At 41.9% G+C, this 27,438-nt stretch overlaps 1 protein-coding gene across 8 annotated transcripts in view; it reads right to left on the minus strand.

Moving 5' to 3' along the window:
• TNS2 (tensin 2) overlaps window positions 1-27,438 on the minus strand; it is a 193,235-nt gene that overhangs the window by 19,579 nt on the left and 146,218 nt on the right. For all 8 annotated transcript variants that reach the window (XM_070740986.1, XM_070740984.1, XM_070740988.1 and 5 more), the window contains 10 exons: window positions 26,816-26,928; window positions 26,537-26,597; window positions 25,790-25,868; window positions 19,398-19,527; window positions 15,093-15,158; window positions 12,806-12,922; window positions 6,694-7,947; window positions 3,125-3,281; window positions 1,254-2,161; window positions 102-188 (listed from right to left, as the gene is read on the minus strand). In XM_070740986.1, coding sequence (XP_070597087.1) covers window positions 102-188; window positions 1,254-2,161; window positions 3,125-3,281; window positions 6,694-7,947; window positions 12,806-12,922; window positions 15,093-15,158; window positions 19,398-19,527; window positions 25,790-25,868; window positions 26,537-26,597; window positions 26,816-26,928 — 2,972 coding nt within the window. The remainder of the gene's footprint in view (window positions 1-101; window positions 189-1,253; window positions 2,162-3,124; window positions 3,282-6,693; window positions 7,948-12,805; window positions 12,923-15,092; window positions 15,159-19,397; window positions 19,528-25,789; window positions 25,869-26,536; window positions 26,598-26,815; window positions 26,929-27,438) is intronic.

Here is a 27,438-nt window from a genome sequence, read left to right on the forward strand (position 1 = left end):
CTCCGAGTCAAGAACTATTCTTGTCCTAGAAAAGAAAATGTCAAATACTGACTGTGTTAAATCACAGGCAAAACAGCCAGAATTGTTTGGGAGTTGCATACCTTGGTCCCGAGACAAATGGGGCTTGTACCAGAACTTTGACGTGTCTTGGACAAATTTGACGCTAACTGGGTTTTCTTGCTGGAGATCTGGAGGAAGCAAAAGAAATGTTTCTTCTCCCAAATGCAGGCAAGCATAAAGGTTTAACAGACTTAAAACATCCACCATACATACATACATACATACATACATACATACATACATATATACATACATGTATATATGTATGTATGTACTGTATGTATGTATGTAACATTTTTGCTGATAATGAAAAGGAAGGGGGACTAGTATAGATCTATTTTGCTGCTGAAGGCTAGAGATGGCTAGATAGCTGATGGTACAGTGGGCTAGAAATGTTTCACTTACATAATTAAATTACAATTTTAAAGGACTGTACAATAACAACTCTCCTTTGAGTCAGCTTGAATCTTGCTACTTACTGACACATCCCTCCATATACTTTGTAGTAGTTGGTGGGTATGGAAGGGACACACTGCTACCCTGTTTCCCCCAAAATAAGACACCCCCTGATAAATAATAATAATAATAATAATAATAATAATAATAATAATAATAATAATAATTTAGATTTGTATGACGCCCCTCTCCGAGGACTTAGTTAGGCTTTTGAGTGCATGGCAATAAGGCCAAGCACTTATTTCAGGGTTCAAAATATATAGGACAGGGTCTTATTTTCAGGGAAACACGGGTATCTTCGAGAACAATTTCTTTGACTTCCCAATTTAGACTGCAACCTATGATTTCTGCTAATCACCCATGTGGTAAGTGCTTCGGGCAGTAGTTTGTTTTCCAAGATAGCCAAGGGGAGTAGCTATTGTCATGCAGCTGACCAAAACAAATGGGGGAGAGAGGGAGGGAGGGATGGTGGGAGGGAGTGGGAGGAGACAGAGAGGGAGAGGGAGAGATGATAGACAGACAGGGATCAGTCATAGGAACATTTATATCAAACATTGCCATCCGAAGCAAGAGTTGAAACAGCTGAACCATCTCAATGTCTTGGGTAACGGCAGACAGAAATTAAGGGTCTGAGCCAGCAGAAAAGCACTAAGAAAGCAGGCTCAAAGTTATAAGGGAACAATAGCTAATTCTTCCCCCACCCTTTACATTTCAAGCATTCACTTGGAGAACATTACCTGAGCCAGGGGCACTGCCATCAGGTACCCCGGGGGCAAAGGTGACATGGTGAGCAGAGCCTGGACTACGCCCGGGCGGTGAGTTCCTCTCCCAGGTCCTGGTGGCCAGTAGGTGATGCTTTTCAGGCAGGGGAGGCTGCTGGAGCTCCCGAGGTTGTTGCTCTCGGCCACTAGAGCTGCCCTCCATGCTTGTGTAGTAGGCTGTTGCTATAGGGAAGGCTGGAGTCGGTGAGCCCTGCATGTCAGCAGCGCTGCAGCCAAGCGCCGGAGGCTGGATGCTGAGGGAGCAGGGCCCGAGAGAGGAGCTGGGGTTGGGGCTGTGGGAAAAGCCCTTTGTCTCCGGTTCATCTCGCTCGTTTTGCAATCTCCCGTTGTAGCTGGCCGGAGTTGTAGGTGAGGCTGGAGCACCAGAGACTGTCCGGCAACCAGGAGAGAGCTGGCTGGGGCAGGGAGCCTTGGGCGTGAGCCTCTGGGGCTGTCTCTCCATGAGAGGGCCTGGCTGATGCCCCACAGTGTCTTGAGGGGGCACTTCATGGGGCATCGGTACTGTAGCACCAAGGCCGCAGGTATCGGAGCCATTTTGATGCGCCTGCCTTTCCAGGAAGGGAGAGTACTTGACGGGGGCTGAAGGAGGCACATGGGGTGAACTAGAAGCAAAGTAATTGCGAGGACACAGCTGTGGCACCTGGAGGCCTGGCCTTTGGGGGCCTCCATTAGCTTGTGGCCGGAAGGCAGGGAAGTGCACGAAAGCTGGCCCTGGGGATAAGATTTGGGATGGGTTGCCTGATGAGGTTGTCATTCTCTCAGGGGCTCTTTTGTATCCAGGAGAGGAGGGGTCCTCAAGGTTTGACTGCAGCATGTTCTCTAGGGGGCTGGTGGTCTTGTGGGAGAGCTTGCGGGATCCGGGGCTGCAAGGAGAACAAGCACAACAAGTCAGTAAAGTTTAGCAGACAATCGGGAGGAGTTGGGGGGCACCTGACATACACGGATTGTTAAATGTCGCATCGGATGAAGGGAGTCGTAGCTCACAAAAGTTTCTGTCCTTTAATAAAATATGTTCATTGGAAAAGCCTGACTTGGCCTGGATTATAAGTACTGCAGGCTACTTCTGCTGATCACCAGCTGCCAGCAGTTTGACAGCTCGAATCTCACCATTGGCTCAAGGTTGACTCAGCCTTCCATCCTTCCAAGGTTGGTAAAATGAGGACCCATATTGTTGGGGCAATATACTTACTCTCTGTAAACCACTTAGAGAGGGCTGTAAACACTGTGAAGCGGTATATAAGTCTAGGTGCTATTTCTATTGTTTTGTTTTTTTCTGCCTCCACAGATTACTAACCCAATTCTACTTCTACAAAGCTTGGTAGCTATGTCTAATAGAAGAAAAAGAAATTTCCGGGATTGTAATGAAATGCTTCCATTCAATTCCAACAGTGCAGATCCCAAAACAGAAAGGCCACATGTGGGGGGGAAAAAGAACAAAAATAAAAGATAGCCTCGCAACATAGGTAAACAGATGCTACTAGTCCATGGATTTGCTTATTTAGACATACTGGCCACATTTCCCAGCTTTTTAAAACACAAATTCCTGGCTTGTCACTTAAAGGAAGTTTTCAATGTTTCTCACAAATTTGCCTTTAAAGCAACCAGCGTCAAGCACCAAAGAAAGTACAATAAAAAGACTTCTAACAAAATCGTTGCATTGAGATCTTTGATTTGTTGGCAAGTTCTGCAAATATAGACGTATATACAGGGGCGTTACAAGCACAGATTCAAGCATAGACTCAATGCCATGCTAGTCCTCACTAACTTTTATCACTGTACCCTAACAAATGGCTAGGAAGGCTCCATGCATTCAGACGTAAAGATACCTGTTGTTGTTGTTGTTGTTGAATACAGGACTGCTGGTGTGCACAGGCATGGGAGAGTTAGACCCATCTGTGGAAGCAGCTCGGACCTCCTGCCGATGAGGTTGTAGTGAAGTGGGCAAGTCTTGCCAGGGGATGCCCTCCCTGCAGTCTTGAAGCTCTAAGGAAAAGGAATGGAAGATGTGCACAAGACAATCAGTAAAGACATAAACAATTTCATATGAGCTCAGTCCCAATTCTGCGGCTTTGCACCCAGCGTGCCTTTAACACCAGACCGGAGAATGTCTGGACCTTCTCAACGTTGCCGAATTATTCCCAAGGTAGTTGCTGCTAGGAACGCCATCAGGGAATCTATCATTCCTCTCTTCTTGTTCTTCCCAAGAGAAAACCTAACTAAAATCAAAGCCAGAGAGCTCATTTGGGAAACCCTGCATTTAAAAAAGGAAAGGATATAGCAATGGGTTGGGATGATGGATTAGGGAAAACCCAACAGCAAATTCTCACTTGGCTATGAAACTAATTGGGTGGCTTTGGAATGTCTGGTCCTGTTCAACAGAATTTGTCTCAATGGTTGTTAAGAAGAAAAAAGAGAAAGGAAGAGGTGCATTGTATATGTTGTCCTAAACTCCTAGTTTTGAAGAAAGTAGGCTATAAATGACATTAAGGTCAAAAATAAGTCTACGGAGAGGGGCGGCATACAAATCTAATAAATAAATAAGTAAGTAAGTAAGTAAGTAAGTAAGTAAGTAAGTAAGTAAGTAAGTAAATAATTAATAAATAAATAAATAAATAAATATAAATAAATAAATAAATAAATAAATAAATAAAAATACCCACGTAGCAGACTATTCCTAGCCCCCCACCCGAAGATCCTAGGAATTGAAGTTTTCTGAAGTGAATGCCCAAAATCTTCTAAATACATTACACTGGCTCACTTTAACAGATGTTGTGAATCAATCCAAGCTTATGGCAATATAGTAGTTGCATTAGCACCATAGAGCAAAACTCAAAGTCCAAACATTTGGGGTATTTCTTTAAAAAAGATTTTTGCTTCAAATCTCTGCTGAGAAAAGCTCGGCTTTGCTGCCAATGGGGTTCATATAAATAAAACAAACCTGCACAGATTTATCTGGTTTTATTGCATTGCTTAGGGCAGTAATGGCGAACCTATGGCACAGGTGCCATGGGTGGCATGCGGAGCCAAATCTGCTGGCATGCGAGTCATTGCCCTAGATCAGCTCCAACGTGCATGTGTGCCGGCCAGCTGATTTTAGGCTGACACAGAGGTTCTGGAAGGGCATTCTTGGCTTCCAGAGAGCCTCTGGGGGGGGGGATGGGGGAGGTCATTTTTACTGTTCCCCTTGCTCCAGGGAAGCCTTTGGAGCCTGGGGTAAAACAGAAGCCTACTGGGCCCACCAGAAGTTGGGAAACATGCCATTTCCGGCCTCCAGAGGGCCTTCAGCGGGGCAGAGAAGCGTGCCCACGCTCTTTCGGCACCTGAGGAAAAAAAGGTTCGCCAACACTGGCTTAGGGTCAGGAGCAGGGAAAATCACTGGTGGTCTGTCCAGGTCAAAATTCCCTGAAACCTAAGAAAGAAACAATATTGTAACCAAGGAACCACCAAGGAAGAAGCTGAAACCTCACCAAGATTGGCAGGGCAAGCAGACCTCACTCTCCCTCATACTGTTGATATGTAATGACAGTATGGGATTCAAATTATTTTTACTACTGGTTCTGTGGGCGTGGCTTGATGGGCATGGCAGGAGAAGGATACTTCAAAATCCCCATTCCCTCCTCATTCCAGGGGAAGGTTAATGCAAAATCTCCATTCCCTCCCAATCAGCTGGGATTTGGGAGGCAGAGAATAGATGGCGGCAGGGCCAGTCAGAGGTGGTATTTACCGGTTCTCCAAACTACTCAAAATTTCCGCTACCGGTTCTCCAGAACTGGTCAGAATCTGCTGAAACCCACGTCTGGACTAATGAAATGTTTACAAGAAAACAACCAAGGTCAGAGAACACTAAGAATCCAACAGTCATCCTGGTCACTTGTAACATAAGTGAACCTGATTTACAACTGGATGCTTAGCAGCTGGTTGCTAAGCGACCCTGAGTCGCTTAGCAACTTTAGAACTACTTACAACCCAGATTCGAAGCTCTAGTAGTTGCCCCGCCCCCAACGACACAGCATTTGCTGGCTGGGGAATTCTGGGAGTTGAAGTCCAAATATCTTCAAGTTGCCAAGGTTGGGAAACACTGTTCTAATCTAGACCAATCTGCTGATCAGGCAGGAAACCCTACACCTATTTCAGACAAATGGTCATCCGATCTCTTCTTTAAAACTTCCAGTGTTGGAGCACTCCCGACATCTGGAGGCAAGTTGTTCCACTGATTAATTTTTTTAAAAAAAATTTTTTAAAGGCTTGCTTAACAATCGTGGCAGTTACTTAATGTCGATGGTGGCCACTTTATGATTGTTGTGTTAGCTTAACAATCACCCCCAAATCATCATGAAATTGGCTGGCCATATGACAGACCTGTTTTACAAATGTCATGACTTACAACCACGATGGGCAGGCCCCATTACAGTTGTTAAGTTCAGGACTATCTGTATGAGGAACTGGTCCTGCTGGGGGTTTTTCCCCTCCCAATGCTCTTATTCTAGTCCTAAATATTACTATTACTATTTTTTTAAAACTATTATAGAAACATAGAAGTCTGATGGCAGAAAAAGACCTCATGGTCCATCTAGTCTGCCCTTATACTATTTTCTGTATTTTGTCTTAAGATTGATATATGTTTATCCCAGGCATGTTTAAATTCAGTTACTGTGGATTTATCTACCACGTCTGCTGGAAGTTTGTTCCAAGGATCTACTACTCTTTCAGTAAAATAATATTTTCTCATGTTGCTTTTGATCTCACAGTTATTGCTGTGAGCTGCCCCGAGTCTGCGGAGAGGGGCGGCATACAAATCTGATTAAACTTAAACTTTCCCCCAACTAACTTCAGATTGTGTCCCCTTGTTCTTGTGTTCACTTTCCTATTAAAAACACTTCCCTCCTGGACCTTATTTAACCCTTTAATATATTTAAATGTTTCGATCATGTCCCCCCTTTCCCTTCTGTCCTCCAGACTATACAGATTGAGTTCATTAAGTCTTTCCTGATACGTTTTATGCTTAAGACCTTCCACCATTCTTGTAGCCCGTCTTTGGACCCGTTCAATTTTGTCAGTATCTTTTTGTAGGTGAGGTCTCCAAAACTGAACACAGTATTCCAAATGTGGTCTCACCAGCGCTCTATATAGCGGGATCATAATCTCCCTCTTCCTGCTTGTTATACCTCTAGCTATGCAGCCAAGCATCCTACTTGCTTTCCCAACCGCCTGACTGCACTGTTCACCCATTTTGAGACTGTCAGAAATCACTACCCCTAAATCCTTCTCTTTTGAAGTATTATTATTACTTCAGATTATTATTATTATTACTGATCATGTCTGAAAAATGATCCCCTCTTTTCTTGCCTCTTTCTCCTGGCTTGGAGAAGGAGTAACTTTTACTTCTGTCACTCACCACACGATTGTTCTGTGGATGGCGGCAGTAAGTATCCATCGTTGCCCTCTGGGAGTTCATATCCATGCTTCCGGGCGGGTGGATACAGTGGGCTGGTTGGTGAAATGGAGCCCGAGTGAGGAGACCCCAAGTACCCCGACGTGTAGGAGGAGATGCAGGGCTTGACTGGGGCTCTGCCACAGGTATATCCAGGTGGAACTGGGTGGTAGGCTGACCCATAGCGAGGATAAGCAAATGCCTCCGCGTTATCTTCTGTTACTTTGGGCCTCTGGTGGGCTGGGTACCCGTGGCCTAAATGACTGGCCATCACATTGGGCTCAAAGTTAAAAGCCTGATGGTGGGGCATGGAACGGGGCCCATAGCTGGCCGGCATTAGAACAGGCACCGGCTGACCACCCCGGTGGAGAGGATGATGAAGGATGGGTGGCCTATCTACCTCCCAGAAGTCTGCTTCCTGATCCAGGTGTAAGTTGTAGAAGGAAGCCAAGGGCAGCCTCGATTCTTCCCGTGCCGCTTCTTGGCAATCTTGGCATGGGCATAAAAAGGCAGGCTGGTCCTCCAAGATAAGCAGCTCATTGGGCTCCCGCCGGTTAGGACTGTGAGGAGGCAGCATCTCGCGGCCGTAGGGGTAGGTATGGGGCTGTAGGCCCTCCGACAGGGAACGAAACACACGTCGTTTCTCCTCATAGCCCTCCGAGTGCAGGTGACAGTGCCCCCCGTTATGGATGGGCTGCCGCCGCTCCAAAACACTTTCCGGCCTATAATAGGACATATCCCGAGGTCTCTCGGGGCTGTGGGAGCAGTAATCCAGACGACAAGAACAATGGCGGGCCAGGCCAGACCGCTGAGGTTGGTAGGAGAAAGAGCTTCCTGGCTGACCTATGTCAGAAAGTTCATCCTCTAAGATGGCTGTTTCCCTCTCTTTAGTGGCGGGAGGGGAAACTGAATGAGAACAAGACCCCTCACTTGGCTGCGGAGGCTGGACGCCAAATCCTCCCAAGAGCCGATCTAACTCTTCCTTCTCAGCCGGTGTGGGCTGAGGCCTGGATGGAGGCGTACTGTCTTCCGCCTTCTCCGTTAGCATAGAGGAGTGTCCCGAGTCACTGCTGATGGACAGGAGGCGCCCACCCTGCGGCGGTGGAGACTCTAGGCTTCCTGGACTGCCATTGCTGGAGGAGAAGTGACTCAGCTCATTTTTCTTCTTGACCCGTGCATACAGGCTTCCGTCCAGAGGACCACGAGTGTGTAAGACATCTGCAAAGGAAAAGAGAGGAACCAGGTCAGAGGGTTTTAGGAGAGTTCAACATTTACTGCCTAAATGAGGTCTAGAAATTCCACATCGAGCAGCTCATACATTTAGACTTTTACGCAAAAACTATCTTCTGAACCAGTCTTAAAGTTGCCAAGCTTGGGGACCCCTGCTCTAAACCTCTGTTTTGGTGATTCAGACATTTCCCAAATAGGCCAGAATCAGAAGCAGTGTTTGTTCTTGGCTTCTGATCCCTAGCTCATTTGAAACCAACAAAGACACAATTCACAGGAAATAAACCATGACAGCAAAAGAAGATGGTGGTGCCAACAGACCAGCACCAACCGATCCAGTTCGGTGATGTCATTGTGACGTTACCAGCAGGTCGCAACCAGTTTGGGGCAACCAGGAGGAACCTGTCAGGATATAAATCCAAAGTAACATTACAAGTACAGTAGAAGTAAATGCTGAGTCATGGTGCTTCAGGAGAATTATGCAATCTGTTCTATGATCTGATTGGTCAGTATATGTATATAACGTAATATACCTTTTCTGTGGGTGTGGTCTGGTTTGATGGTCTGGTTTGGTGGTTTGGTTTAGTGATTTAGTATAGTGTGGGCTTTTAGTGGTTGGTTGGTGGGTGGTTTATTCTGTAATATTGTGTAGAGTAAATAGTTACTTTTTGATGCTGCTGAAGAACAAAAGAGCCTTCTGAAGAAAGAACTCTTGCTGTCGTGTCTTTATTTATTTATTTGTTTGTTTGTTTGTTTATTCATTCATTTGTCCAATACACAAATGCATAGGAAGAAAAATAGACATGTGATAATATAAAAGAGGGTGAAAGTGAACTTAGAAGAGAGGATATATGAAAGGAAGAGAATATATAAGATAGGTGAAAGAAAGGAAAGACAATTGGACAGGGGACGAAAGGCACTCCAGTGCACTTATGTACGCCCCTTACTGGCCTCTTAGGAACCTGGAGAGGTCAATCGTGGAGAGTCTAAGGGAGAAGTGTTGGGGGTTAGGGGTTGACACAATTGAGTCGGGTAATGAGTTCCACGCTTCGATAACTCGATTGTTGAAATCATATTTTTTTACAGTCAAGTTTGGCGCGGTTCCTATTAAGTTTGAATCTGTTGCGTGCTCTTGTGTTATTGCGGTTGAAGCTGAAGTAGTCATTGACTGGTAGGACGTTGCAGCATTTGATCTTGTGGGCAATACTCAAATTGTGTTTTAGGCATCGTAGTTCTAGGCTTTCAAGGCCCAGGATTGTTAGTCTATTTTCGTGGGATATTTATTGAGAAAACTACCTTGTGCCTGGTATGTGTCACATTTCCAACGCAAATTCAAAATAACTCTGACAGAACCCACCCCTGATTACCGTTTAATGTAATGTAATTAATTAGTGTAGTGTAAATGCCGCTTAAATTTAACTAATTTTAGCCCAGCAGAGGGCAATCACCCACTACTGCTTATCCAGAGATGCATTTACTTTGCTTAGATACAAACAGGAAGCAGGCTTAAGAAGCCCTTATCTGCCCTCCCATTAATCTAAATCAATCTAAATTAGGCTGCATACATCCCCCAAACGCATGGCATTCTGTATCTACAAAAATCACATTCTGAATACACAGCTCCGTTCTCCACACATCAGTTCTTATTGGGAAGGCGGAGGGAGGAAGTTTGAGGCCACCCGGTTGGAATTTTTCTGGGATCTGACGCAAGCATACCACAACGCTTAAATTGCCATTTAATGACTTTTGTTGGTATTCTATTTGTTTTGGTTCTTAACAAGTTTACTTTAAGTGGACCTTGGGAGGAAACCTGCAATTGGGAGGGGAGGGAAATAGGCTGAGAAAAAGGCAGCTGGTGGAATTACAGCTCCCAGGAGCCAAAAAAAAAAAAAAAAAGCCACCGATTTTTATACCCATGTATGTAGGAAGAGATGATTTCATCTCTCTGTGTCCAGAATGAAGGTCTCAAACTCTTTAAGAATCAAGGGCGAAGGAAATGAGATCAGCTTAGTTCTATTGTGATGACTGGGCCGAGGCATAGCACAAACCGGCTATGGCGCAGCAAAAATGTCTACAGCTGTAGCACAACTTACTGGCCATAACTATGGGAGCTAACATCCAACAGCCTAAATTGGCCTAAAGCCATTTCATAGAATAGAATAGAATAGAATTTTTACTGGCCAAGTGTGATTGGACACACAAGGAATTTGTCTTGGTGCATATGCTCTCAGTGTACATAAAATAAAATATACATTTGTCAAGAATCACGTGGTACAACACTTAATGATTGTCATAGGGGTCAAATAAGCAATGAAGAAGCAATATTAATAAAAATCTTAGGATATAAGCAACAAGTTACAGTCATACAGTCAACATGGGAGGAAATGGGTAAAAGGAATGATGAGAAAAACTAGTAGAATAGAAGTTCAGATTTAGTAGAAAGTCTGACAGTGTTGAGGGAATTATTTGTTTAGTAGAGTGATGGCGTTCGGAAAAAGATGTGATGGCGTTCATCAAAGCAAAAGAAAGAACCAATTTTATCCATGTTTCAAGGTACAGTAGAATGCACACGCACAGCCTCTTTGAAATTGGTGTTTCTTAAACTTTTCTTTCTCAAGACCCCTTACCACTTTTAAAATTTATGGCAGAAACCCCCCCCCAAAAAAGCTTTAGTTTGCATGGGTTATATATTCTCATTTTAGCACATGAAAAATTAAAATTGCCACTATTGCTGGTCAAGATTGTTGGATGGGATTTTTAATATGATATTTTTTTTTTTAATGAAAGCTGACAAATAATTTTGACTTTGTAGATATGTGAGAGGATCTTGGGGGATGCCCCAGGTCCTAGTATCAAACTTTAATACTACTTTAAACAAACATAATGTTTATAGGCCGTGGTAACCAACGTTCTGTGCCAATGGTTTGCTCAGTTCTGCAATTTGTACATGCTATGCCCAATGTTTCCCAAACTTTTTTTATAAATTAAATAAGAATTCAAAAATGGCAGGGATCTGTCATTCAAATATACCACTTATCTTTTTACCTAGGAGTTCCTATTGTCACATCCTATAATGACTAGAACTGAAGAAGCTTCGTTCAGAAGTGAAACATTTTCAAAGAAAAAAAAAACAACCAAGGAAGTCTTAAGTTGCCTTTTGGGGAGGGGGAGCACCAAAAAGTTGGCCTTCTCTGGGTCCCGTCGACTAAACAATGTCGTTTGGCGGGCCCCGGGGGAAGAGCCTTCTCTGTGGCAGCCCCGGCCCTCTGGAACCAATTCCTCCCGGAGATTAGAACTGCCCTCACCCTCCCTGTCTTTCGTAAACTACTCAAGACTCTTTTATACCGCCAGGCATGGGGGAGTTGAGATAGCCCTTCCCCCTAGGCCATTACAAGTTATGCATGGTATGTTTGTGTGTATGTTTGGTTTTATAATAGGGGTTTTAGTTGTTTTTTTATTATTGGACTGTACATGTTGTTTTTATTATTGTTGTTAGCCGCCCCGAGTCTACGGAGAGGGGCGGTGTACAAATCCAATAAATTATTATTATTATTATTATTATTATTATTATTATTATTATTATTTGCATATTCTTCAATTTTAAAGACTTTTAAAAATTAAAATTGGTACCCCAATTTAAATTATTAATTTTAAAATTAATAATTAGTCCCAAATTACTGTACTACTTGAGTTATCTTACGTAACTTCTAACAACGACTCATAGCCCAAACCTGCTGGTCACAGATGTTTTTCAACAGAACAGGGGTTTTGGATTTTTTTACTTTCAGCTATCAATCCATTTTTGTTAACCAGCTGGCTGGCAGGAAATACCAGAAAGAGCTGATATGAGAATCAGGCTCTGGCACAAAACAGAGGCTGCAGTGAACCATTGATAGTCTATAAGTCATAGTTTGGGTCACTGCATTAGGCAAATACATACCTATCCAATGCCTTAATATAAATTGCTGCTTCTACTGTAGAATTGAATGAAAACAAGTCCTAGGACTCTATTAAGCCCCACTCTATTCACCCTCTCTAAGCAATCATCCACAAACTACCCTGCTTCCCCATCAAATAAGACACCCCCTGATAATAAGCCCAATCAGGCTTTTGGGTGAATGACAATAAAGCCAAGCGCTTATTTCAGGGTTCAAAACAAAAACAAGACAGGGTCTTATTTGGGGGAAAACACAGTAGTTTCATAACAATTGTTTAGTCTAAAGCAGAACTCCCACGGATGCTGAATTCTGCCTGGTTTTATTTATTTATTTATTGGATTTGTATGTCACCCTTCTCCGCAGACTAGGGGGGGCTAACAACAGTAATAAAACAGCATATAATAATAATCCAATACTAAAAACAGTTAAAAACCCATTATTATAAAAACCAAACATACATACAAATATACCATGCATAAAACTGTAAAGGCCTAGGGGGAAAGAATATCTCAATTCCCCATATCTGGCGGCAGAGGTGGGTTTTAAGCAGCTTACTAAAGGCAAGGAGGGTAGAGGCAATTCTAATCTTTGGGGGGAGTTGGTTCCAGAGGGCCGGGGCCGCCACAGAGAAGGCTCTTCCCCTGGGTCCCGCCAAGCTACATTGTTTAGTTGACGGGACCCGGAGAAGACCCACTCTGTGGGACCTAACTGGTCGTTGGGATTCGTGCAGCAGAAGGCGGTCCCTGAGATAATCTGGTCCGGTGCCATGAAAGGCTTTATAGGTCATAACCAACACTTTGAATTGTGACTTTTTCTCCTTTGCACAGATGTAGAACAGCAGCCTAGCCAGCGATGATGTAGCCCTGGAGTTCTAAGTACTATGGAGTTCCCTGGGTTCAGGCCTTTTATACCTTCCAGGCTGTCCTCATACTGCAGGTTGAAGTTCTCATAGGAATCCCAACGGACTATAGGATCGGAGATGCTGTAATCCACGGCAATATCAGCATTGTTTCTATAGTTCTCTCGGCCTGGAGGGGAAAATAAAAGACAAGGTGGACCCAAGAAGATCAACAAGTAGTATGCTTCACGTATCTTAAATTAAAAAATGGAATTCCATTTTTCACAGCAAAAGAAGGAAAATGTTTGTTGTGTATCACCATTTCATACATGCGTGTGGAAAGACTAGCTGGGTAATTTTACTTTGTGTGATGCAGGTCATCAAACTCTTGTGTTAAGAATTGGCATCATCTGCAAGAGTTCTCTAAAAAGTCTACCACTTGCCCAGAAAAACTAGAGTGCCACTGGTAGCATCTTCTTTCAACACCAAACGTAGCTACCAGTTTAATTGCCCCACAAGGAATCTTGCTACTTGCTGCAGCATATTGTTGATCACGTAAAATGCAGCCAATGTTTTGGGATGCTTTTGCTTCCGTTTGCCAATACCAAGCTAAAATTTTGGGAAGGGTACATGTCACCAAGCTCTTACGCAAGTGGCATTTCCCAGGGCACATCTCTGCTTTCTTTTCTGCAATTGAATGGTTGCAAAAAGTCAAGATGTTCTCCTGATAAACATCTAATTCAGTGGTTCTCACCAGTTCTGGAGTAGCGGTAGTGGAAATTTTGAGTAGTCTGGAGAACCAGTAGTGGAAATTTTGAGTAGTTCAGAGAACCAATAAATGCCACCTCTGACTGGCCCCGTCCCCATTTATTCTCTGCCTCCCAAATCCCAGCTGATCAGGAGGAAATGGAGATTTTACAGTATAAAAAAATAAATAAAAAATTCTGTTTTGATGACAATGTTGAAATCTGAGCAAAATTGGTCAACTGCTTACACTGTGGACATGTTTATCACTTTTTCAGAGAATGTGTAGTTGATCCAAAATAAGACAATAATAAGAGAGCAAATTCTATAACTCTCACAATTCTCTTAGTAAACATAGAGCTATAAATATACTGACCTAAGAATATACTGAATACCCTTCAAATAAAAACCTCAGGTTTGTAGGACGTAGTGATCATTAGCAATACAACAATTAAATTGCCTTCAGAATATTATTTTTAAATGATGCTACAAAACAGAGATAGGAAATCTTCTTGCCCAGTTCCTTGAGCTGCTGAAAGACACAGGGCACTATTGGATGACACAAGGACATTATCTGGAGAAGCCTGGTGGAAAATGTCTGTCTTCTTTTTCATGGACTGCAGTTATTTGAAGAATGAAATAAGAGTGTGTTCTTTCAGCAAAGGGTTAAGAGTGAAAGTGGTATATTTGTTTCCCAGAGGCCTCTCTCTCCTATTCCTGTGTTTATTTGGAGGAAGGGAATGAAAGAGTAAACATTGTGATATTAAAATTTATCCTCTAAGCCAAAGAGGTCAACCAAAAATAGAATTTTATTGTTTTTTCGTTCTGCAAGAACAAAATCTTCTAGATCGTGGTTGGCTGCCTCTCTTCTTCTTTCCATTTCCTGCTGCCTCCTCAACTCTTTGTCGCAATCACAAAATATATTCTACCCTGACCGTAATTTCAATTGAGAAAACATACAGCAGGAAAGGCTGCTGATCCCTAAACTGGCAGCCGATGCGCTTTCTGCTGCCAAAGGAGCTATGGCTAGTGTGATAAGAATTAAGATTCTAAGCAAACAGAAAGCCTTCTTATCTCCTCTGCTAAGTCTTGAACTGCTGAAGGAAAGGTTAAACACTGAACAAATAGCTACAAAAACAAATAGATCCCAATGCACTTTCTCTGCAGAGAGATCAATAGAATTTCCAGGCCAATGGCTGCATTTCTGTATCTCCTGCAGACAGGAGACCAAAGAGAAAAGTTTAACGTGACTGATTGGTGATGATTGGTGATGCAAAACCAGTGGGCTGGTCTTGCTCTCAGATGACCTTCCCCGCAAAAATGGTGCCCTCCAGATGTTTTGATTACAAGAGTTCCAGGCCAAATGAAGGCTGATAATTCTTCCCATCTGGAACGCTGTTTTTGATTAATTCCATGCCTCCATCATATTTATCTATTTACATTTCTATAATACCATATTTCTAAGCTGTCTCCAATTGGCAGCCTTCCACTTAAGCCTGACCTTGCTTTACTTCAAGAAAGATGGATGGCTTGGGTCTAATTCTGCCTTGTTTAGGATCCAAAAAACCACTGTTCATTGCACTGCATCCATTACTCTTCAACTGCTGTTCACTCACCTTTAATTTTCTCTGGACTAGAAGAGAAGACAAATTCTACACTTGCTTCAAAGGGAAACCTTTCATCTATGGAAGGAGGAAGAACAGAAAATAGTTTCAGTACATTTGGTGTCTAGCCAAAGTGTTTCCCTTCCTTACATGTCCCGTTTCCATACACATTTAATTTATAATTTTTTTAATGATGTTAAGAAATGCAACAAGCTTTCCTATCCATAATACACTTGTCTAAGAAGAGGATAATTCCAATCACACTAAACTCACACAAAATATACAACAATGTGGAGAGCACAGAACACTTTTTGGCCACTTGTGATTTCAGGAATATTTTTTTAAAGTTTTTTAATTTTTTCTCCGCAGTTTCCATATATACATCAATACATATACCTTAAAACATGTCAATAACATAGATTGCTATACATTTTTATTTAGACGATCATGAAATAATATCCTATTTGCACCTATTTTGTGCTGTTATTTATCAGACTGTTTTTCTCCTTTTCTTTACTCTCCCCTCCCTCCGTCTCCATCTCTTCCCTCTACCTTCTTGTTTTTTCTCTCCCCCTTCCTACTTTCCTCCACTCCTTCACTTCTCCCTTCCCTTCCTACTTCCTTTTTCTCCCTCTTAACCATTCCTTGAGTGATCCTAATCCTCATTCATCTTATATTTAGCAGACTGATAATAATTTTAAACTATTGGTGTCTCTTCTAAAATCATTATTTTTATATCCTTTCTGTACTCATTTCATGTAACTCTCTTTATTCTAGGTATATGCTGTCATTCTAATACTGCCTCCTCAAAATCTAGTTTTGTCACTTGGGTCTACCACCTTTATTTTCCCTTTCCTTTTCTTTTAATCATTATAATTCAAATACAGTAATCCCTCACTACTTCACGGTTCACCTTTTGCGGATTCGCTACTTCACGGGTTTTCAAAGGGGGCTTAAATCCATTAAATCCATTGAAAATTTAAAATCCATTAAAATCCATAAAATTCTTCTACAGTTCTACTGTACTCTATTAAAGAAAATGATAGAATATCACATGTAGTTCCAGCTGAGAAATATTATAGAATGACTGTTTAATGCAAAGGGTGGGTTTTAAAAATCCAAATACTCGTTAAATACATTAAAAAATATCTTTCCTCTACTTCACGGAAATTCGTTTTTCACGGGTGGTCTTGGAACGCACCCCCTGCGAAAAACGAGGGATCACTGTATATTCATTTTCTATCCAGTCATAAAATTTCACCCATACATTACAACATTCTGTATATTCCTTATCTTTAATTTTCATTATTTTTCATTTGACTTCAGGAATATTTTCAAGAGAAGAAACAAAACACAACCATCATGAAAACAACACATCCTACTATAAGATGCAACTATAAATCACACCAAATTGGAGATGCATTTTAAAAGCTGCATCAGTGCTCTCAAATGGATGCAATCCTGAACTGGATTGGTTCTGCCAACAATCTAAAGCCATTTCTACCAATTAAAAATTCCCCTTAGGGAACAATTCTAGCAATCCAGAACCAGATGCCATCAAGACTCAAGAATAACAATGACATGATAATGAAGTAGGCTAACAAAGCATCCGTTGTCATTGTGAATATGGTGGATTCACGTCAAGGAAACCAAGAAACAACTCTCCAAAACCACATTATAGCAACACCACATTATAGCAACTCACTTCTCACAACATCATATCAGAAATATTACGCAATCCAATGAAAGATTTCCTAAGAACAAACATTAAATTTCCATGGAGACACTGCAAAAGTCCTGATTGGGCATTTTCTATCTGTTTGCCAAAATACACAACTCTAATAAACAGGGCCATTCCATTGTTTCAAGCATTAGAAAGATCACAACAGGAAAGTCAGGTTTCATGGACTTTGTCTTCAGATTTATACCACCAGCACTCCCAGCTGCATAAGAGATGCCACAGATTCTCTAAGAAGACTGGACATCATGGATGGTCAGCATAACAGCACCATTTTAGCCACCATCTATGTTGGTATACTAACTTCCCCCATAAACATGGACTTTAAGCTACCCCAGATATCATCCCCATGCCAAAGAGAATGCCTTGCTAACAGACTGGGTTACTTTGTATTCACCCATAATTACTTCATCTTTGACAATGGAAATGAGTGGCACAGCTTCCAAATGAGTGGAGCAGCCATGGGCACATAGATAACTGCTGTATTTTTCAGAGTACGTATAAGATACACTGGAGTATAAGACGCACCTAACTTTTAGGGGAGGGAAATAGGGGGGGAAATGTACCTACCAGGTATTCATTGGCTAGTGTTCCTGGCCTGTTCAGCTTTAGCACATTATTTTATCCTCTGGTTAGGGGGATAAAATAAAATTTTCAGAGGGAGCAGGAATGAAAACAAGCCTGAAAAGATTTAGGGCAGGAAAAACTGCTTCAAAGGGAGTAGGAATAAAAAATAAACGCTGCAAGACAGGAAGATTGTTAGCACCATAGGTTTGCCTTTTTCAGAGGGAGTAGGAATGAAAGCAAGCTTGCAAAGACTTAGGGCTGGGAAAACCTTCTTTGAAGAGAGTAGGAAGCCGGGAAGATCGTTAGCACCTAGTTAGGGTTAGAGAAAGGGGGTTGGATTAGAAGACCTCCAAGGTCACTTCCAACTCGGTTATTCTGTGTTCTGTTATTCTTGATGTCATACACCAGTGATGGCAAACCTATGGCATGGGTGCCACCAGTGGCACTCAAAGCCATGTCTGCTGGCATAAGAGCCATTGCCCTAGCTCAGCTCCATCGTGCATGTCTCAGCTGGCCAGCTGATTTTTGGCTCACCCAGAGGCTCTGGGAGGGCATATTTGACTTCCAGAGAGCCTCCAGGGTGATGGAGGAGGGCATTTTTACCCTCCCTCGGCTCCAGGAAAGCCTTTGGAGCCTGGAGAGAGCGAAACACGAGCCTACTGGGCCCACCAGAAGTTGGGAAACAGGTCATTTCCAGCCTCCAGTGGACAGAGGAAGCTGTTTTTGCCTTCCCCAGGCATTGAATTAAGGGTGTGGGCAGTTGCACATGTGCGATAGTGCACGTGCAGGCTCTTTCAACACCTAAGGAAAAAAAGGTTCACCATCACTGTCATACACAATGGACATAAAGCTGCCATTTTATACAGATAACCTACAAATCACCGCACATACCTTACATACTTCTAGTTTCTATCATTAACATTAACATCTATAGCAAGGGTCTCCAAACTTGGCAACTTTAAGACTTCTGGACTTCAACTCCCAGAATTCTCCAGCCAGCTTTGAAGTCCACAAGTCTTAAAGTTGCCAAGTTTGGGGACCCTTGATCTATAACCTAGTCCAGTGATGGCAAACCTTTTTGTTCTTGCATGTGCCCACACCCATAATACAATGCACCCCCCTGTGCATATGCACATGTCCCACCTCATTGTTTTGGGCTTAGCAGGCCTCCTTGAAGCCTCCTGGGACAAAAAACCGGCGTGAGGGGCAGCATGTTATATTTGCTAAATGATAAATTGCTTGTGATCTCCCTCGCATGTAACCTGCATCATTAACCCATTTCCCACTCCCATTCTCTTACCCCCACCTCATCCTAATTTAAATCCTTCCTTACTCTAGTCACTTCGTACATTTGATGGAGTTGCCTGCAACTCCAAAAAGCTTATGCCTTTCAGTAAAAGGTGCCAACTAGTGTTGGGCGAACCGAACTTTGCAAAGTTCGGGTTCAAACCCAAACTTTTTAAAAAGTTTGAGTTCAGCGTTCGGCGTTCGTTCGAACACTGCGCAGCGCCGCCGCCCGGGAGGAGACTGGGGAATCCCACAATGGGATTCCAGGGGCGAGTCTTTGACATCATGGAGACTCCTTCCTGGCCGGCCAAAATGGGGAGGAAGGCGTCTCCATGACATCAAAGCCCCGCCCCCGGAATCCCATCGTGGGATTCCCCCCCTCCTTTTGCTTGTAGCGCTGCTGCGGCATCCTTTTCTGTAAAAATAAAAGGAAGCAAAAGGAGGTGGGGAATTCCCCAACTCCTTGTTTATTTTTACAGAAAAGGACGCTGCAGCAGCACTGCTACTGTTTGGGTTCAGGTTCAGGTTTGGCGAACTCACCTGAACTTCACGGCAAAGTTCAGGTGAGTTCGCCGAACCCGAACTTCATTGGGTTTGCCCAACACTAGTGCCAACTGGAAAAAAAAGTGCTGTCCGACTCCTGATGTTTCGCATTACGTGTCTGTAATCCTTTGGTATTAACATGCATGTCTCTTTGCTTCTCTTTTCCAAAACCCCTTGCTTACCTCTCCAGGCGTCATCCAACTCGTCTTTGCTGAACCAGAGTTGGGTGCTGTGGATGGTACAGGTGTGAAACTGGACCCGGAACACAACATCTCGCTCTCCTCCCTGCAGATGTTTATGGTAGCATTTCACCTGGAGAGGAAAGGATGACAGAATTAGTAGAGAGCGCAGCTTTTCCAGCCAGCCATGTGGTCCGGCTGTCTCGACTCTACTCATTTAAAAGTAATAGCTATTTGCAGACAGTGATCACAAACATACATTGCGTAAAAAGCTCTAAACTTTAAAAATTTAATCTGTATTTAGAGCTGGGGTTAGAGTGCAGCACTACATGCTACTTCAGCTAACTGCTAGCTGTAGTTCAGCAGTTCAAATCTCACCACCCGCTCAAGGTTGACTCAGCCTCCCATCCTTCCGAGGTGGGTAAAATGAGGACCCAGCTTAGAGAGGGCTGTAAAAGCACTATGCAGCGGTATATAAATCTAAATGCTATTGCTATTTCTTTATATAGCAAAGCTATGCTGATAGTCCTTGACTTACAACAGTTCACTTAGTGACCACTTGAAGTTATAACGGCACCGAAAAATGTGACTTTTGCAGCATCCCCATAGTTTATATATATATGTACCTCTGCCTAAGAACACCTCTACTTAAGAACTTTTCTAGAGAAGAACCAGGTACTCAATATTTTTTTGCCTCTTCTTAAGAACTATTTTCTACTTAAGAACCCGAGCCCGGAAAAATTTCCCAGGAAATTTGAGAACAGCATGAAGGCCCGGCCAGTTTCCTGCCATTCCCCCTGGGTTTCTCTCTCTGGTGCAGTGTATGGGAGGCAGCCTCGCGCCGGGTGTATGAGAGGCGAGTGCTCCTCCTCGCTGCCTCAGAGTCCCTCTTTTATTTTTTTAAGCCTTAAAGTTTTGGACTTTTTTTGTTTCCCCTCATCTCACCTTCTTCCTTTGGCAGCAACTCTTCTTCCTCCTCCCACCCAAATTCCGGGCTTTTATTTCTTTCCTAATGGTTTTGCACACATTCTTTGCTTTTACATTGATTCCTATGGGAAAAAATGCTTCTCCTTAAGAACTTTTCTAATTAAGAATCTGGTCACAGAACGAATTAAGCTCTTAAGTAGAGGTACCACCGTACTGTATATATAATCTTCTGAGGACTTATAGAAGTAAGAGCCTAAAAAATTAAGTTCTTATGCCAGGCTGAATAGAAAAGGCAGTAAGATAAAGGTAAAGGTTCCCCTTACACATACATACTAGTCAGTGAAGGGCTACCAAAATTTTTACTACCACATTGTGGATGTGGATGATTATTATTATTATTATTATTATTATTATTATTATTATTATTATTATCAATTGGATTTGTATGCCGTCCCTCTCCTCATTTTCTTTCAACATCTTTCAGTGCAAATTGGGTGCTCTGGGGTGGAGTTCCACTGTGTCCCCCCCCCGTCCAGGCAGCAGGCCACCCCTGATGCTAGTCCTTCCCGACTCTAGGGGGCAGTGCTCGTCTCCATTTCTAAGCCAAAGACCCAGCACTGTCTAATGACGATTCCGTGGTCTTGTGGCCGGCATGACTAAATGCCAAAGGAGCACGGAACGCTCTTACTTTCCCACTAAAGGTGGTCCCCATCTTTCTTCTTGCATTTTTATGTGCTTTTGAACTACTAGGTTGGCAGAAGGTGGGGCAAGTAACAGAGCTCACCCCATTACGCGGCACTAGGGTTTTGAACTGCTGAACTGGTGATCTTTCTGATCGACAAGCTCAGTGTCTCTCGGAGAAAAGGCGGTAGAGATGGGCAATTGACTCAATATTTTTGCAGAGGGATATCATTAAATCTCATTTTTAATGTTCATTTAGGCAGCATATGGACCATGGCTAATATGAAATCTTTTCTTTGCATGGGGCAAAGAATGTTGGCAAGATACTGGAAAAACATCTGTCAAGTAAAACCAAGCTATATATTTTGGGTTATTTTTACTTATTCCCCCCCCCCCTGAAGATCTTGATTTTTGACTTGTGGTTTCAACTCTGACAGGGCTCTTTCAAACTTAGCTGAAGTTCACACACTAAATACACAAGCCATGGGATTTTAAGCCTGAATTTAGCTCAGATGTCTGTGATGTTGTATTCTGTAAGGTTGGAGAACAAGATTAAAAAAAATCTAACTATATGCTTGCCTCTATGTGGTCTCAAGCCTTGGTGGTTCCCCTTTGGGGTAGTGCAACCAAGGCTCTGAAAAAAATGGGTTTGAAGGCTTCCAGAATACAATATTTGCACATTTATGCAAGACAAATGAGCCCACTCACCTCCCTGCTCTGTTGCTCTTATTTGCTTCCAGAATGTGCATATTGCCACCACAATTTTTAAAAATGAAATTTTTTTAATGAAGTTTTACAATTAAAATAAAGGGCTGTCAATCAATGGAGGAAAGGAATCAGCCACAGCAGCTGATGTGTGCATGTCTTTCCACTCTGCTCCCTGAGCTATTCTGTTTGGAAAAGCTGTCAAGTCTCTTTCATACAAACTAAACTCTCGGTTGTACCTATCAAACTCCTGGCGCCTGGTTGTCTGTTATCTGGCAGGTTCCAACATATGGTGATTACAGCTTTAGACCTGGGCATTTGAAGCTCACCACCTCCCTGGTCTCAGGTATCAGTTGCATGATGAGCTTGGGCAGGCATTGGATTCAAAGAGATGTCACGATTCCCAGGTTCAACGCCCTTTGAAAATGCCCTCGCCTGCAGCAGACATTTGATGATCCGTAAGCTTGTGCTCATGGTGAGTTTCAATAGATGGTTAAATCTAAGGGACTGACCTTCAGTCAAAATCATCTCTGAATTGTAGCAGAGCTCTGATTGGCTGAGAGCACCTTCATACCAGCTTGTGACATTCAGAAATGGGGAGGGCAGCAAAGCCAGAGCTTTAGCACTTGCTTTGCTTAACACATTCTGCACAGCTGAACCTAGGAGTCTACCAACTAGTGACAAAACAGAGTCCAGGGAAGAAAATGTTGGGGATTGCCAACATAAGTGTGGGAGGTAAGAAATTTCTGAGCTTTGGGGCAAAGGGAATGGGGCAACCTGCCATAGCCAACTTATCATGGCCAACTCAATGTGGGACAATTTAACAATTCTATTTAATTCAGTGGTTCCCAACCTTTTTTTGGCCATGCCCCACCTAAGCATCTCTAAAATCCTGATGCTCCCCCCCCCCATGACATATAATTCTTACTATTCAAAAGGTGAACTCCTAACTCACACAGAGGAAGCCTAAAAGGCTATTAACTTGGTTTAAACAAGGTTCCAATTGCCCCCATTAAAAATCAAATGGGACCCACGTTGGGAACTAGGGATTTAATTATTTACAATATATAAAAAAAAACAATGGATGGGGTGGGAATATTTGTTGTATTATCTAACAGAAAAACTACAACTGTACTCACAATCTATGAACTCAATTATCTGTTAATGTATGTCTTTTATTTATGTATATAATTTAATAAACTCTATTTTAAAAAGAAAATTAAAAAAACATATTTTTTTTGCCATTCACATTTCATTCTGTCTCTCCTTTCGCATCCTTTCTTTAATAATTTTATCCCATCATTTCTTTGATATTAATATAACTCTTCTCCTGCAGCAAGTTGGCTGGGGCAAGTTGACCATGGCGAGTTGACCGAGGCGAACTGACATAGAGGACAGAATTCATGTGACAAGCTGTGCTTTCTGCCTTCCAAATCAACTTAGTGTCTCTGGCAAAATAAACAGCTACACAGAATAAATTTGAAAAATTCCAGATATGCCCGGTGAGTTGACTTAAAAAATAAGAACAACCTGGAATCTTTACCAATGAACGTGTTTTAAATTTTTGAAAGAAAAGGTACACACTGTGACTCTCTGCATCCACTTTTGGAGTAATTTGAAGTGCACATTCTTGCCTAAGTATGCAAGAAATGCATAGCAAGTTCAAACTGAGATCCGCCTAACATAGGTAGTCTTTTAAAATTGGAATTCCAGTGCCCAGCAGGCAATATTTGGCACACTAAAAATTAGCTACGGAGTGGCTTCGGTGAACTCCTGGATTAAGCAGACATATTTATCAAAAATCACTATACCTTATTTATTTTATTTTTAATCTAAAATGTGCAGAGAAGAGGAATAAAGATGATAAAGGGTCTGGTGGCTAAATCATATGACAAATGATTGAGGGAGCTAGGAATGTGTATTCAAAAGAAGGACGAGAGATATGATAACTGCCTTCCACTACTTGAGTGGTTGTTATAAACAAAGAGGGTTGATTTTTTCTTTAAGACACCAGAGGGCAGGATAGCAATAGCAATAGCATTTAGACTTATATATCACTTCATAGTGCTTTTACAGCCCTCTCTAAGTAGTTTACAGAATCAGCCTATTGCCCCCAACAATCTGGGTCCACATTTTACCCACCTCGGAAGGAGAGGAGGCTGAGTCAACCTTGAGCTGGTGGTGAGCTGAAGTAACCTGCAGTGTTGCACTCTAACCACTGTGCCACCCCAGCTCCAGGATAAGAAGTAACGTGTACAAGTTTGTTAAAGAAAGATTCAACCTTGAAGTAAGGAGAAATTTCCTGACAGTGAAAACAGTTAATCTATGGAATAACTTGCCTCCCAAAGTTGTAGGTATTCCACTACTAGAGGTTTTCAAAAAAAGAGTGGACAACCATTTGACCAGGATAGTATAAGGTCTCAAGACAGAAGCAGGGGGTCCATCTAGGAGACCCCCAAGGTCACTTCCAGTATCATGAATCTATATTCTATTCATTCCCAGAATGATAAATACAAGGATAATATAAAACCCCTATTTACATTATTTTCCTTGCTCTCTATGATCAAGGTATAAGGGGTGTGCATAAGTGCACCTTTGTGCCTACCGTTCCTGTCCTAATGTGTTTTTATCTTTTCTATCTCTACTTTATCCTTATATTATGTTAAACATACTACAATACAATACTATATTTGTATGACAATTTTTAAAAAAAAGTATATGATATTCCTACTACTAGGTTTGCTGGGTTCATAATCATCATCATCATCATCATCACAAAAATAATAATCACACACAAAAACACACCAAGAAATTGCAGCTTCCTGCAGTAACACTAGCAGAACTGCAAAAAACTGCACTACTCAGAACGTCATATATTTTAAGAAGACACTTGGTGGATACCTAGGATGCTGGCAGCAACTCGTATCAACCATCAGCACCAGGCAGTGGTATTTGTGATACTTTTTTAAAAAGTTCAGTTGACTGAATTTTATTTTTAATGAATAAAAGGTAATAACAACAACAACAACAATACCATGTTTTCCCAAAAATAGTACCTAGTACTTATAGTAAATAGTACTTATTTTTTGGGAAGGTTTTATTATTTCAGGCAGCATGGAGCAAGATGAGGCTCCTCTTGCCGTCTTACCAGATTTCAGCTCTTACTTCTTATTCCTGGGCATGGATTTAAATATTTTTGAGAAGGGCTTATTTTGGGGAGAGAGCTTATTTTTGGGGAAGGGTTTATTTTCAGATTCGGGCTTTTTGGGGGGGATATATTATTTTCAGGGAAACATTGTAGTAGTAGTAGTAGTAACAATAATAACAACAACAACAACAACAATAATAATAATAATAATAATAATAATACACTGCTATACCTTGGTTTTAAAATAAATCAATATAAAAATCACTCCATTTATAAAATGAACAAGAGGTTATATCTTACACCTACTGCAGAATTCTTTCTGCCTGCAGCAAACCCATTCACTTGGCAGTGTGTATTACAACAAAGAGCATCATACTATATGCCAGTGATAGTGAACCTATGGCATGGGTGCCACAGGTGGCACATGGAGCCATATCTGCTGGCACGCGAGCCATTGCCCTAGTTCAGCTCCAACCTGCATGTGTGTGCCAGCCAGCTGATTTTTGGCTCGCACAGAGGCTCTGGGAGGGCGTTTTTTGCTTCCAGAGAGCCTCCAGGGGATGGGAGAGGGCGTTTTTACCCTCCCCCAATTCCAGGGAAGTATTTTGAGCCTGGGAAGGGCGTGGGGGAAGGTTTTTTCGCCCTCCCCAGGCATTGAATTATGGGTGTAGGCACTCGTGCATGCACGATAGCATGCACGCAAGCTCTTTTGGCACCGGAGGGAAAAAAGGTTCGCCACCACTGCTATATGCCATTGTTACATATGAGTAGGCAGGGCCATATCTTGTGCATGGGTATCGTATGATATATTTTCTGATTTTGCACTGTTCTAGGAAAGAGAGAAAGGGAGGAAGAAAGAAGGGCTGGCGGCAACATAACATCTCTTGTGAAATCTAGTTCTGCCCTTATATCCTGAGTCACTGGCAACACTCACCATGACATCTCCCTTCAAGAGCAAGGCCGGCTCCAGGGAGATACAGATCTTCTGAGTTCCACTGGCATCATGGAGGCTACTGCATGAACCGAGGAAATCATAAGAATCACCAGAATGCAAGTTAAAAGAAGACCAGCCTACTTCAGCTTCAACCACAACAACACAAGAGCACACAACAGATTCAAGCTTAATATTAACCGCTCCAAACTTGACTGTAAAAAATATGACTTTAGTAATCGGGTTGTCAAAGCATGGAACTCATTACCAGACTCTGTAGTATCATCTCCTAAGCCCCAACATTTTACCCATAGACTATCCACGGTTGACCTCTCCAGATTCCTAAGAGGTCAGTAAGGGGCGTACATAAGCGCACTAGAGTGCCTTCCATCCCCTGTCCTATAGTCTCTCCTATATCTCGTATTTCTTCTCTACTATATCCTCTATAACCTTCATTGTATATTATTGTGCATTGGACAAAGTAAATAAATAAATAAATGAATGAATGAATGAATGAATGAATGAATAAAATCAATCAATCAATTAATTAATTAATTAAAATAAAATAAAATAAATTAAAATAAAATAAAATAAAATAAAATAAATTAAAATAAATTAAATTAAATTAAAATAAAATAATAAAATAATAAAATAAAATAAAATAAAATAAAATAAAATAAAACAGTATATCCTTGCAATTTCAAAGGCACTTTAGGTGTTTGATCTAGAGGAAAACTAGCTCATACTTACTAGATCCCAGAGGTATAGACCAGTTGCATGGATTGGTAGATCTTTAGGAAAGGTTGATAACCTAGAAGAGAGAAGATGGGCCAGATGGATCAAAAAACTCATCTCCAGAAAATAGAAAAATGATGCAAATGGAAAATTTATATCATAGAAATGGAGGGGCAACAAAGGGCATGCATTCATAAGTCATATATTTGCTAGCGAAAGATGTCTCCATCCCAAACAGAATTACCTAAGTGGAGTATTTTATGGATATTGTTTCTGCAGCCCTCTGAGACTTACCTCCCCCATTTTCAAAAGTAGGAATGGCTGGGAGCAGGACATGGTGCAGAAAAAGTGTATTGCTGTTCATCTTGATCGTGCCGGAGAGAAGCCCACTGAAATAATGAATATACCTACCACAGAGAAAAGAAAGATAAAGAGATCATATATGTGACATGTAAAAATAACTGGGTCTAAATTCCATCTATACTGTACAGGCAAATGGCCAGTTGCAGTTTTAATCCTTTTATATATATTGGTTTCAGCCTATAATTAAATATATTATATTGCAACTTCACTTTAATAGCGTGAAACATTTTAGAATATATTTACTATAATATTATTAGGAAAAATATCTTATGAAGCAACATCTCTCTCTATGCCAGAATCTAATAACAGGCAATACAATATAGGTAGACCTCAACTTACCACCACAATTGAGTCTGAAATTTATGTTGCCAATTCAAACATTTGTTAAGTGAGTGCTGCCTCATTTTATGTCCTTTCTTGCCTTAATTGTTGTGAACCACTGCCAGTGATTAGTTAGTAAGCTGTTTGTTAAGTGAATCTGGCTTCCCCATTGACTTTGCTTGTCAGAAGATCACAAAAGGGGATCACATGACCCCGGAAGACTGCAACCATCA

This window comes from Erythrolamprus reginae, chromosome 2 (assembly GCF_031021105.1).
Source record: "Erythrolamprus reginae isolate rEryReg1 chromosome 2, rEryReg1.hap1, whole genome shotgun sequence".
In the NCBI taxonomy this organism is placed as follows: domain Eukaryota; kingdom Metazoa; phylum Chordata; class Lepidosauria; order Squamata; family Dipsadidae; genus Erythrolamprus; species Erythrolamprus reginae.